Source organism: Neodiprion virginianus, chromosome 4 (assembly GCF_021901495.1).
Source record: "Neodiprion virginianus isolate iyNeoVirg1 chromosome 4, iyNeoVirg1.1, whole genome shotgun sequence".
Classification (NCBI taxonomy): Eukaryota; Metazoa; Arthropoda; class Insecta; order Hymenoptera; family Diprionidae; genus Neodiprion; species Neodiprion virginianus.
The window spans coordinates 37787112-37799468 of NC_060880.1; the positions used below are offsets into that span (position 1 = coordinate 37787112).

Here is a 12357-nt window from a genome sequence, read left to right on the forward strand (position 1 = left end):
ACTTGTTCGTTCAATGATTTCATTATAATTGAAAGTGAGAAATTTGAATAAAAAACGTTGACAGCGGTGGGATTCGAACCCACGCCCTTTCGGACTGGTGCCTAAAACCAGCGCCTTAGACCGCTCGGCCACGCTGCCTCTCAACACTGAGTGAGTAAAATTATTATATTAATTTTACGCAGTTTAGGTTGTTATTTGTTCATTTTCTATTAAGCAACGTTATTTAAAATTAACGAATCCCAAGCACAGTTTCGGTGACAACTAAATCACAACCAAAATTTTGAAGATCGACGATTTTTGCTGTTGTTGAATACAGTTTGAGTTGTCCTCTGATATGATTTTCCGATTTTAAAATCAGCCCAAAATGGGTTGAAAAAATCCAAAGTCAATGTTTCTTTTTTTCGAATTTTGGAGCCCACAAACCTTTTGTCTTCGATTTAAATAACCCTTTTCAGACTAATTGAACGCCAAGAAATTTTAAAAAGGTATTTCAAATTATGTAGGACTAACAGCTAAAGAAAACGGCAAAAGTACAAACAAATTTTCCCTTTGTGGGCTAAAACTTTCGATTTACTGTTCGCAGCGACTTTATGTTGATTGAGCAACTAAATGAATTGATTCTACAATTTTTCGTAATTTTTGGACTAAAAACTTTTTGTCTCAGAATCAATTTGTAGGACCTTTTTTTTATTGATTGTACCCCAAGAATTCAAAAAAAGATAAGTAAGTCAATGTGATAGCTGTACATGTGTGACGCAGGATAAATGTATATGTATCCAAAAGATCAAGTCATTTTTATTTCGTTGTTTTGTTCTGAAGGGTTATCAAAACAAAATCAGGTCATCTGTAACAGGTAAGCTTGTATTATAACTTTTCAGAACAGGTATTTAATAGATAGATTCCAGACGAACTGTCTGTAGAATTGGATAAAGAGGTAATTGAAGAGGCATCCAAGTAATTTCAAGATTTTATACAAACACATTCTCGCAAATACAAAAGACAATTAATTATTATTATCATTATTATTGATATCGTATTATTAATGATAATACAGGAATGATGGTACCTAAGATGAGCGAACACGTTTTGTTCAGTTACTGTACGAATAACCTAGGTGGGTGTCTCGTCCTGTCTAAATTATTACACTGCATTCAATGTTCTAATATTTATAAACATGATGTGGCCTCTCACTCACACACGCACCTAGTCTTCAGTGCCGCTCTGTTTGTTGTCAAGACAATGATTATAATGAAGGGTCACTGCTATACTCCAGTAATAATTCGTCCATTATCCTAACATTGCGAAGCAATAAAGACAAATCTCATACGTACTGTAACGTGGCGTTTTAGAGTCGCCCGTCACAATGGCACACAACCAAAGGAAATCTCTAGAAACGCGTCCTCAGCGGGGTACTCCAACCGAACTCTATACAAAATAGGCAATACCTACTCGTAACTAATTCTTTCTTTGTAAATTCTGTATTTCGCGCTCCGGCGCACGCTGATAAGGCACTTGGACGACAACGATCCCGGCCACTGAGGGATCAACAGCTACCGATATCTACCGTTTCCAGCTCTCTACGACTTCGCCTACCGACGATCTAATAATACCACACTGGCTACCTTGGTGCACTTCTAAACACCTGGGATAGCATTCACCCGAACCTCTCGTATCGCCTCGACTGCCGGTGAACAGGGAGGTCAAACTCCTCCCGACAGCCGAGGGCACCACTCCTCAAGGAGAATCCAGCCGCCCGCCTTATCGGATGCCGTAAGGATGGCATACAGGGCAGACCGTAGCCTGCCATCTTCCGAGTTACCGGCCTGGTACCGGACTGACCCCAAACCACTACGTCCAGATTGATAAGGCCCTCGTTCCGAGGATCGACGCAACCTTCCTATTAGCAAGGACTAATCATGTGAGTCATGGTCCACGGTTTAGAGTCGCGGTAAGCCACCGTGTGACTGCATGATCTCCTCGATATTATGGGCAGCCGGCCACTGCCTATACATTATAGTCTAGTCGATAAGCTCAAAATGGTCTAAAATAGAGATACTGCTCTTAAAATTATGTGCGATAGCTCATTGGATTCGGAATGACGCCTAGATAAATGTACTAAAAAAGTTTATCAGCACATAAAAAATTGCAAAAGTTATAAACAATTAAAGATGAAAAAAAAAAGTATTTCGTTTCTCGCCAGTATCTCATAGGCTATTCATATTTCTGAAATTTTAAAAAAAGATTCTTAAAAAGGAGGAAATTTCCAATAAAAAAGTCCCAACTCCCGGAACTCTATCTCCATTATTTATAATTTTTATTTAACGCTGAAAATGGGTCTCCGCTCTTCGTTTTTAGGTCAGGCGCGCGGGGTCAAAAGCGAGTACGACGCATTGATTAATTTTTTTAAGGTATTGAATATTTTTTAAAAATTTGAAAAAATTATGGAGTATTTTGAACACTTCAAAAAATTTATCCCCGTTGGAAATTTTACTTAAAGTTAATTAAACAAGTTAATAGATTGTTAAGTAACAAAATTTTCTCGAACTTCCGTCTTCATTGTAAATGAAAAAAAATGTTTAAATAATTGTCGCAAAAATATTTCGCTTCGTGGAGCCTTTCTTATATACATACTCAACAATATCACGCCATAATAGTTGAAGAAATATTCATACTTTGTTTAAAATAATTTTTTTACTCGAACAAAAACTGAAAAATCCAAGTAATACTGTTAAAAAAAATTTTTTTTTCTTAATCATGATATTATCGTTTTTTTATTAATACAAGATATTAATTTATTTGCAAAAAAAATTTTTTCCGCTATTTGTTCATAAATTTTTTACAAACAAATTGATTATTTGAATATTTTTTCAACATTTTTTTTGACAACTGTATTATATTATAATTATTATGATTTTTGAAAAAAAAATTATTTCTTAGCAACAATTTTTACTTGATTATAATCGTTTTTTTTTTATAATTCTATTGTTTAAATAATTAGTTAAGAAATTATTTTTCATCTAAAAATCATAATTGACAGTCCTCTATAAAGTAACAAGAAAAAATTTCAGAAATATGAATAGCCAATGAGATATTGGCGAAAAACGAAATACTTTTTTTTCGTCTTTAATTGTTTATAACTTTTGCAATTTTTTATGTGCTGATAAACTTTTTTAGCACATTTGTCTAGGCGTCATTCCGAATCCAATGAGCTATCGCACATAATTTTAAGAGCAGTATCTCTATTTTAGACCATTTTGAGCTTATCGACTAGACTAATACAACGAAACCGGTGGATGTGAACAATGAGGCGTCACTCTCCGCTCGGTAACTTTGACCGAGAGGCTCCCTGCGTATGCTTATGTTAAAGGAGTCCCCAATGATAGGCAACCTGGACAATAAATTGTACGAGTTGGTGTCAACGAGGAAATCACGAGCAGCACATCACGCCACATCCAGCGGTAATCTTCGACAACGCATGACCACGCCGTAACCGATTTTCGCCACAGGGGGATGGCTGGGGATGGCCTATTTGCGGTGGGGGTCAACCAACCAATCAAAGGGAAGAAGAATCACCTAACGACAGCGGCGAGATCGGCGAGCCGAACTCTGACCACCGTCTATCTACGCAATTCTACGCTTGACCCGCTGAGTGACAGATACGAGTTTACGCATCCTCCCGATTTAACTCTCGATACTTCCTCCTCTATCGCTACCGTTTCATTATTAGTATCGTTTTGCTCTGCCGTTAGATTCTTCCTGTAAATTCAAGTTCTTTCCTTCCTTCCTGTTTTCCCTTGTTCGGTATAAGTTTGTATTTAAGTAACTTCAATGTTGTGTACCTGAGGTCATCCCCTAAGGTAAGGCTTCTGCCTTTGTATTGTATCGTTACGAAGTTGCTTATAATTTCTATTCTTTTTCTTATTGTATTTACCGTTTCTTGGTTGCATCGTATGATGCCGATTTTGTGTGAATCATGGTCCACGGCTTAGAGTTGCGGTAAGCCGCCGTGTAACTGCATGATTTTAGTAATTAATAATCTTCGTGTCTGAGCAACCTCGTAACTGCCGAATAATTAATTCTTTTGTATTTATGAATTTCTATTAGTCTGCTTCTGTAGTTTCCATCGTATTTTGAGCCCTATTGGCTTTATCTTCCGTTTCATAATTTTTTGTAATAGTAGTGTGTCTTATATTTTATTTCTGTTATTGCTTATTATATTTTTATTTATTTCCTGCCTATTGTATCATATATCGAGTTCCTTAGAGTATAACCAAGAGTAGAATCAGCCTCTAAATACTACTGCATCTTTTTCTATTGCTATTGGCAATCCTATATTATTTTTGCTTGTTATTCTTTTCTCTGTATCTGTCTGCAGTATCGCATTTCCGTGTTAATTTAAGTTCTGCGTATTATTCTTACTGAGTATGTGCTGAGGTGTATTTAGTGTATTTCTTTATTTTGCGAACTCTCTGAATTTCTCACTCTCTCGTAATTTTGTATTCTCTCGAAAGTTATATTTAAGAATTCATTGTATAATTCTTCAGAACTATTGTAAACTTCGTAACTATTGTAAATTATCGATTCAATCGTTTATGAATAATCTCCCGAAAATTATCTATCGTACTTGATCGTAAATCTAGTCGATCATTTACCCTACCGATTTTGTAAATTATTGATGAATGTCAATCTTTCGTACTGGTTAGAATCTATGGTAAATTCGTCGTATTCTTCCGTTATTATGTCCCGATCTATCATTACTTTGTTTTCTACCGAATGCAATAAAGTTCGCACTTTCGTTTTTTTTAATTGACAAAATAATGATTGGCGTAGCGTCATTTGCAACTTGGGTAAGATCACGTCGCCCAGTGATGTGTAGTTTCAAGTAAATTCTTGCGTTATATCGCTTCTCCCGACCTACGCTCATTTTTCACTGTTACCTATCGTCTCTCGTTTCGAAGCTACCATTTAATTCTATTCTATCGAAATTTTGGTGAACAATTATTGCCTATTTTATTAACTACCGCTATCCATACCATTTCATTTGCCTGTCTTAACCCTGTAACCTACTCGACAATATATGACTGATTGACCTGTTCATTTTTCCCCTACTTGAGTTTATTCTTTATTTCATTATTTTCTTTAATTCTGTAATTATCGTTAGCTACCTTGAATACCGTTACTCTACCAGTTCGTGAGTACCTGAGCCTAGCCAGCCATACAACGGGTTCTCTAGTTATTTTCCATATGGTTTCGCATTATTTTTCTTGGTTCGTATTATTGTTTGAAAATCGACGCTAACGCGTCTGGCACCCAACGTAATTGTTTTTTTTATAGTTTAATGTTCAGAATAAGTGGAGAACCGCGCCAAAGTGTCAACAGTAAGTCCTTATCTGAGGGTATCAAAATTTTGCGTTACAGTACATTGCGAATGCAATTAATATGCAATATAATTTTAGTTTTCTTTAGGTATTTCATTGTTTAATTCAGTTACCTGAATTTTCACCACGCGCACTGTAGGTAAATAGAATTGCACGTAATACAGAGTTCTATCAATTAATAATTTAATACGAAATCTGTAAATATACATACATATTTCACCATCTTTTCGGGTAATGCAGCCCCTTACTTTTTACGCAATAAGCCCCACGGTTAAACAATAAACAGAGCGGGCAGTGCCGACTGGACTTTGTTGGCAATAAATTATTATTCAGTTCTTGTGAGGTTTTAAAAATTTACGCCCCAAACCTAAGCGGTTATAGCTTAGAATAGTAGCGTGCTCATGCCGCCCATTTCACTTTGTTCCTTCACAAAGATTTCGAAGTACTGGTAAATTATCGTCACTGCGAGCAAAATACCAGTACCAGAACCTATAGCTCCCAGGAAATCGGCCAAAACAGAGAGAGCTCCGATACATAGACCTCCAAAAGCTGCAGCGGTAGGTATATAACGATTCAACTCACGAATCATCGAATTATCTCTGTGGCCTCGCATCACCATCTGTTGTTCTTTGAGCTGCTTAGCGACCTATAATGTAAAATAATTAAATTCGCAACATTTTTTCAGCTATTCCGATATCTAAAACCTGAAAGTTGATGTAACTGTGACGTCGAAATACGCGAAAAAGATATTTAATTATGGTTTACTACTTGTTGATTAGTGTACGTGATATATGGGTATTAAATATTCAATTTTTGAAGATCTTCTAAAGCATCAACAATACTTACATCCTTGGCAGAGCTTCCAGAGACTTCAATCCACGTTTTGGAGAAGAACGCGCATGATCCAAGCATGAATAAGATGTAGAGAAAGGCATGAACGGGGTCTTGAACAATGTGGCCTACAGATTCTGGTGGAGATAGGTAGTAGCATAACCCGCCTACTGGATACGAGCGAGCAGGACCACCTCCGCCAACGTCGGACCAAACACCAAGCAAATTGACTATAAGATTACCCTGGAACTTGACAGCCAACATTTGCGAGATGACATAAAGATTGGAAACCAATGCTGATTGCAGGATGATCGGGATGTTGCTAGTGTAGAACAATTTTATCGGATAACTGCTGTACTGTCCACGATATCTGGCAGACTTGATTGGCAGATCTACTCGGAAGCCCTGCGATTAGAAACATAAAATAGTTGTGAGTAATACTCTGTTTATATGTCAATGAATAAATATTGAAAATGTGTGGAGTATTTGTCTCAAAACAATGTGAGCATAAATAAGTGTTCAAAAAAAATGCTATACATTGATTACCACCCAATGGCTTAATATCCCGTTATGCTTTTAGCTTTAGAAAGTGAAAGCTTACCTGGAAGTAAATGACTATTGCGAAAACTAGGATAGTGGCAAGTAAGTTCATTAAATTTGGAAGATTCTGTCGGTAGAAGGCTTCGCGGAGAGCTCGCACTTTGTCTTGCCTGGTGGCCAAGAGATGGAAGAGTGCAATGACCGCACCTTCAAACTCAGTACCACGACCTGGAAACAGAAAATAATAAATTAGTTCAATCATCAAGCAATCTGTCTGAGTTTTCATATATGACCGCCGAGAAACTGTTTCACCAATTTTCATTTGAAACAATGACTCATTGAGATAAATTTTTGTGCAATGCTTAAAAAATGTAATACATACCAGTGTTAACAGTTGCTGGAGAGAATGCTTTCCATACAATAGTTTCACAAATATTTGTGGCAATGAAGAGAGAAATACCACTCCCTAGACCATATCCCTTCTGCAGAAGCTCATCGAGTAACAACACAATCAAACCGGCAACAAATAGTTGGATGATAATCAACAGACAAACTCCAGCACCAATTTCGGCAGGATCGCCATACATGCCAGTCATGACATAAACGATGGCTTGACCAACTGTTATTACCATACCAAATACTGAAAAGTGATAAGAAAGAGAAATGTGAAATTCAATTGTAAAACTGATAGTATCACTAATGTACAAAAGTACCAAATTGTTTGACGTGCAGATTCAGGTTACATTCGTAATTGGAAAAAGTATTGCAGAACTCCACTTACATTTTTGAGCTCCGTTGAAGAGTGCTCGATCCTTAGGGGTATCACCAACTTCGATAATTTTTGCACCAGCCAAGAGTTGCATAATCAAACCGGATGTAACTATGGGGGATATTCCTAATTCCATCAACGTACCTCTGTTTGAGGCAAGAATAACACGAATCCAATAGAAAGGATCGGCACTGTCTGAAGACATAATACCAAAAAGAGGGATCTGCAAAAAATATAATTAAATGATTAACTTCTATGAAGGAGAGGCACTCGCCTCAAAACAACTCACTCATTTCATTTGTCAAAAAGAAGTAAATCTGATTCATGAGAAGTATCTGGTGAACCACAACTTCTCCTTCAAATGGAAATATATAACAATTAATCATTCCACTAATCTTGCTGCGATTCTACATACTTTGAATTAAAAAATTTTGAATTCTATAAGTCTCGAGTATTAAAATATCAATATTATGTAATACAAGATATTTGTGCTAAGCCTAAAATGTCAAAATCATGTGCACCATTCAGAAGTATGTCAGTGATCCACTGTCGGGAGAACCATCTTGACAATGAATCCCATATGGACAGTATCATTAGTAGAACATCATTTAGATGGTAATTGAGTAAGTTTTCAGTGATGAGTAATAGAACCATACTGATATCTTTACAGAGGTCACAATTAAGATTTATCATTGGTAAACTCACCTGACAGCATACTAAGAAAATGAACAACGTGATGGCAGTCCATAATACTTTTTCCCTGAATTGGATCTGCAAAAACAAAAAGGAAAATTACTTAGATTTAGGTGTAATACTGTATAGTACAATGCTGAAAAATTTGCAGTAACTGAGTTGAAGAGAATATTAATATATCTTACTATATGGAATGGGTAAGGCTAGCTGATTGACAAATATGTGTGATAGTTGGAGATTTGTATCTAGTAGGTAGAAATAATAGGAAGTATGTGCGTAGAGGATCAATTTATGTATTATAAAATATGGCATGTATAACGGTTATATAGAAACGGTAAACTTACCTTTCGCTCGGGCTTTGCTATTTCCGGCAGTATACTGCAAAACGGTTTGATCACCTCGAGGAATTTTACTGAAAATGAAAAAGGCTATATGCATAAAACATTTTTACAACGACTATCATAGAAATGATAAATCAACAATATGTTGCGTTGCGGTTTCTGGACAGACAGCAGCGAGTATCCGTGACAACAGCATTTCAAGAGGTTACAACTCCGAAATTGTATTGATATTATGAATGAAATTATTTCTAGTTATCACAACTATCCTTTAATACTCACTGCCCATGATGATTTCTGGATTGATATTTCTTATACACTAAACAACGTTGCTTTTGCAAGCGTTAAACGGTCAACACTGCCACTCGGGCGAAGCCAGCAGTCGGAAACTAAACGAAAGTCGACCGCTCGGCTGGCAAATGGCAGCAAATCGTGGCTCACTCCAACGACACGTATTCAATACGCCGCGGTCACGTGATCTGATCATGTTGGCCGTGTTGCCTTGCATTCGCCGCCAGATGACGGATATAACCGCCCAACTTCAAGCTAGAGCGACATGCGTATTACCCGTCACCCCCGTCCACTGATATGTCACATTGTTGGCCGCATGCGGTCCGAAAATACATAGCTATGTACGTATGCCACTGATTTCAAATATCAGTGGTATATATATATATGTACCGCTGAACAGTTATATGCATACATACCATACAAAGTTTGCCTGTGACGACAGTTGTTGGTTATGAAGAACTTTCTCTACCAACGTCGTCGATAATTTAAGAAATTGCGGTTACCCCAATGCTCTGAAATAGTTAAGGCTTAGTCACAGAGAATGCGGCGCTGCACACATAGACTTATGACTTATGCTTACCTTTATACCTTGCCTATTCCGTTTCATCGAAGTCGTATAAAGCTATTACCACTAATATGTATAGTATCGGTATATATCAGTGTTTCCATGCCTACGACAAGCGAAATGAAAACAAGATACGCAGAGTTAGGTTAGGTTCGCTCCACTACCATTGGCCAAATTCAAATAGGGATTAAAAAGCGCCAGAAATTAATTGTATACATAAAATTCTTGTTTTTTAATTGTTAATTTTAAAAATCCGAATTTGGCTTGGGCTTGGCAAAATTTCAAGAACAGAATACTGGTAATTGACGTTTTTTTTTTTGGCGCAATTGAGTTTTACCGTCGTTCATTATCACTGTGTACATTTGAAATTAGTGTCATGAATATGAGATGTCGTTATAATGCCATATCTGTTTTATTACTTTATTCAATAACCATGTCCAATTGGCTAATGGTATAATAATAATAATACTATATAAATTTTATAAACAGGTACAAAATCTACTAGACTACATTTTATTACAGAAGTTCATCTAAACAATGTGTACTCCATTATGTTCATCATTTTTATACGAAACTACACATTATACGTACATTGTATATAATATGAGTTATACATGGCATAGTTTCGTAATCTCCAGCCAGCATTTTACATAGATGAAAATTAATGTCTAGCACTTTATAGCATAATTATAAACTGACTATCCCATGCTAAGTTGATTTGGAAAATTCCGGTTTAACGGAAATTCATTTTGAAGCAGTCAATTCTTTTCAATTTGTTCCAATCCGGAATTTTTCAAATGTCGAATTTAATAATCGAACTCAGTTTACTGGGATAACTTAAACTATTTCGTTCTTGTTAGAGAGGAATTCATCATTCATCATTAAACATTCATGGAATAGAAAAAGTTTAAAATTATTTCTTTTCAGGAATAATGGGAAAACACTTTCTAGCACTCTGTAGCTCGTCTGCAAAACAGCCTTTTGAAGAGTGATTGACAACTTTTGATAAAACACAGCATTCCCAGGAGATAAAATTAAAATAAAAAAATTTCAAAGAGCATGATACGATACAACATGATCGTATCAGTGTATCATTGTTTTTCGTACGATGCACAGAATGTGAATAACTTTTTTCAATTGCTAATTTTCGAGATATTTACTCAATATTGCCACATGTACTACGATTTTCGTTACTCCTATGAAGAAGATTAGGCACCTTGAAATTTTCTAGCGTTTCAAAAATTCTAATCAATTGATTGGCGGCCAATTCTGGGTCGTAATATACATCCAAGTAGCTTCTTTGCTTTCAGAATATTATAGCAAATAATGGAAATACAATCTTGTTGTTCATCAAAATAAAAGTATACAAGTAGAAAAACGAAGAATATCAAGTGGGTCACGGTTTGCTTTAAAAGTAGATGAAAAAAATGAATGTATGTGTATAAATTAAAAACTACACGTGTTTTATTCTAAAAAAATTATTTACAACAATACAAACACTGGCTATACAAAATCTATTCCGTGTTAAATAGATCCAGATCATACTTATGAGAGTAAACTTAAAAAAAGAACTTATACGATAAATCTGTAACTAATCGTAAGAAACAGTTCTGTGTGGTTGGTCCCATTTTAATGCTAATTTATTTGCTGAGACTTTGTACACCATAAAATTAAACTCTGTATTTCTCACAAGAAAAATCATCAGGATGTCATTATTTGTGCAGCACTCCTGAAATAATAATTGTTCTAAATACGACCTTTTGGAGTTGTGAGTCAACAAGTCACAGCTCCAAAATGTCTAAATAATAAGAAAACATTTTGAAATTAAAATGAAAAACACATATTATTGTCAGATAAAGGTAAAGAACATTTACTGCATCGGTTTCACCATTAATTGTCATTGTCGTAAATGAGATCACGTTTCAAAAGTTATAGTGAGATATTAATTACGATTTCTATCTGCATGAAAATGAAACCGTATTATCGTCGCCGTTATTGACTGAGCGAAGCAAGTTGTTCCGTGACGAATGATTTCGATAAAATCTGCCACAAAATAGTTAAATGCAAGTCAAAGTTCAATTGAAATTTGATAACGTGCATTCAACGATTGTAAGACAGAGCTAAAAAGTAGCTGGAACCTTCCACGTCATTGGAAATTTTATAGCATCACGCATGCACTTGATATCATATTTTTCATGATACAATGAATGCATCCTCTGATATTACATACCTTGATTAATCATCTAGAGTTTAGATGTTTACCATCTTTTGGTTACCAGGTATATACAGTTTTGCACAATCTTATTATTAGTAATACATTTGTAGCACTCTCTTTTGTAGTTGCTTGACGACCAGTGACTCCGACCTAACCAAATGCAACATTTGAAAATCATTTTCTAGGTTTTAATTAGTAGATTTGTACTAAGGGGTGTGTGCAGCGGTTGCCTATGCTCCATTTTCTCGTATACAATTTTAGTCGAATTTCATTAGCGGGGATTTTACAATTTGTAATTGCTTTTCATCACAGGCGTAAAAATATAAAATTTGTCGGAAATATTAAACCCAAATAACGATATTTACGATCGAAACGTTGCAAGTGGTTTTACAAACTCCTACCGATGTCACCTATATTTATCATACTAAAATGTTAAGTAGTATCGTAGGTTTAGACTAATAATAAATGATCTTTTTTCGATATCATAATTTTTTAATTATTTAACATACCACTGGCCTAAAACTGGATGATCTGTTTTCAAATTAGACAATGGACATTCAAATTAACTTTCAAATTCCGACAAGCAAAAGAAAGAAATGGAATTTGATACTTATATGTTTAAATCAGGATTAGTGGATATATATATATATATATATATATATATATATATATATATATATATATAATCATTCTTGACTTGCTATGCTACAAAACTTTACAATTCAAATTTTTCCCTA

The 12357-nt window shown here is 35.4% G+C and overlaps 1 protein-coding gene, 1 long non-coding RNA gene and 1 other non-coding gene across 3 annotated transcripts in view; 1 reads left to right on the plus strand and 2 right to left on the minus strand.

Annotated features, from left to right (window-relative positions):
* Positions 1-12357, plus strand: part of LOC124304017 (uncharacterized) — a 234903-nt gene that overhangs the window by 122352 nt on the left and 100194 nt on the right. The window lies entirely within an intron of this gene.
* Positions 59-138, minus strand: Trnal-uag (transfer RNA leucine (anticodon UAG)). The gene has a single exon. It is a non-coding gene; the product is annotated as a tRNA-Leu (tRNA).
* Positions 5545-8990, minus strand: LOC124303983 (protein transport protein Sec61 subunit alpha). Its single transcript, XM_046761882.1, has 8 exons — positions 8832-8990; positions 8556-8623; positions 8224-8289; positions 7531-7741; positions 7132-7389; positions 6811-6977; positions 6225-6614; positions 5545-6024 (listed from the first exon to the last, which is right to left on the minus strand). Exons 1-8 carry the CDS (start codon positions 8836-8838, stop codon positions 5761-5763), a joined length of 1431 nt encoding a protein of 476 aa, XP_046617838.1. The 5' UTR covers positions 8839-8990; the 3' UTR covers positions 5545-5760.

Coding starts and splice junctions, on each gene's coding strand:
- LOC124303983 (XM_046761882.1), bottom strand. Junction 7,390..7,530: donor CTTCAACGGAGCTCAAAAAT/GTAAGTGGAGTT, acceptor ATCACTTTTCAG/TATTTGGTATGGTAATAACA. Junction 6,978..7,131: donor TCCAGCAACTGTTAACACTG/GTATGTATTACA, acceptor TTCTGTTTCCAG/GTCGTGGTACTGAGTTTGAA.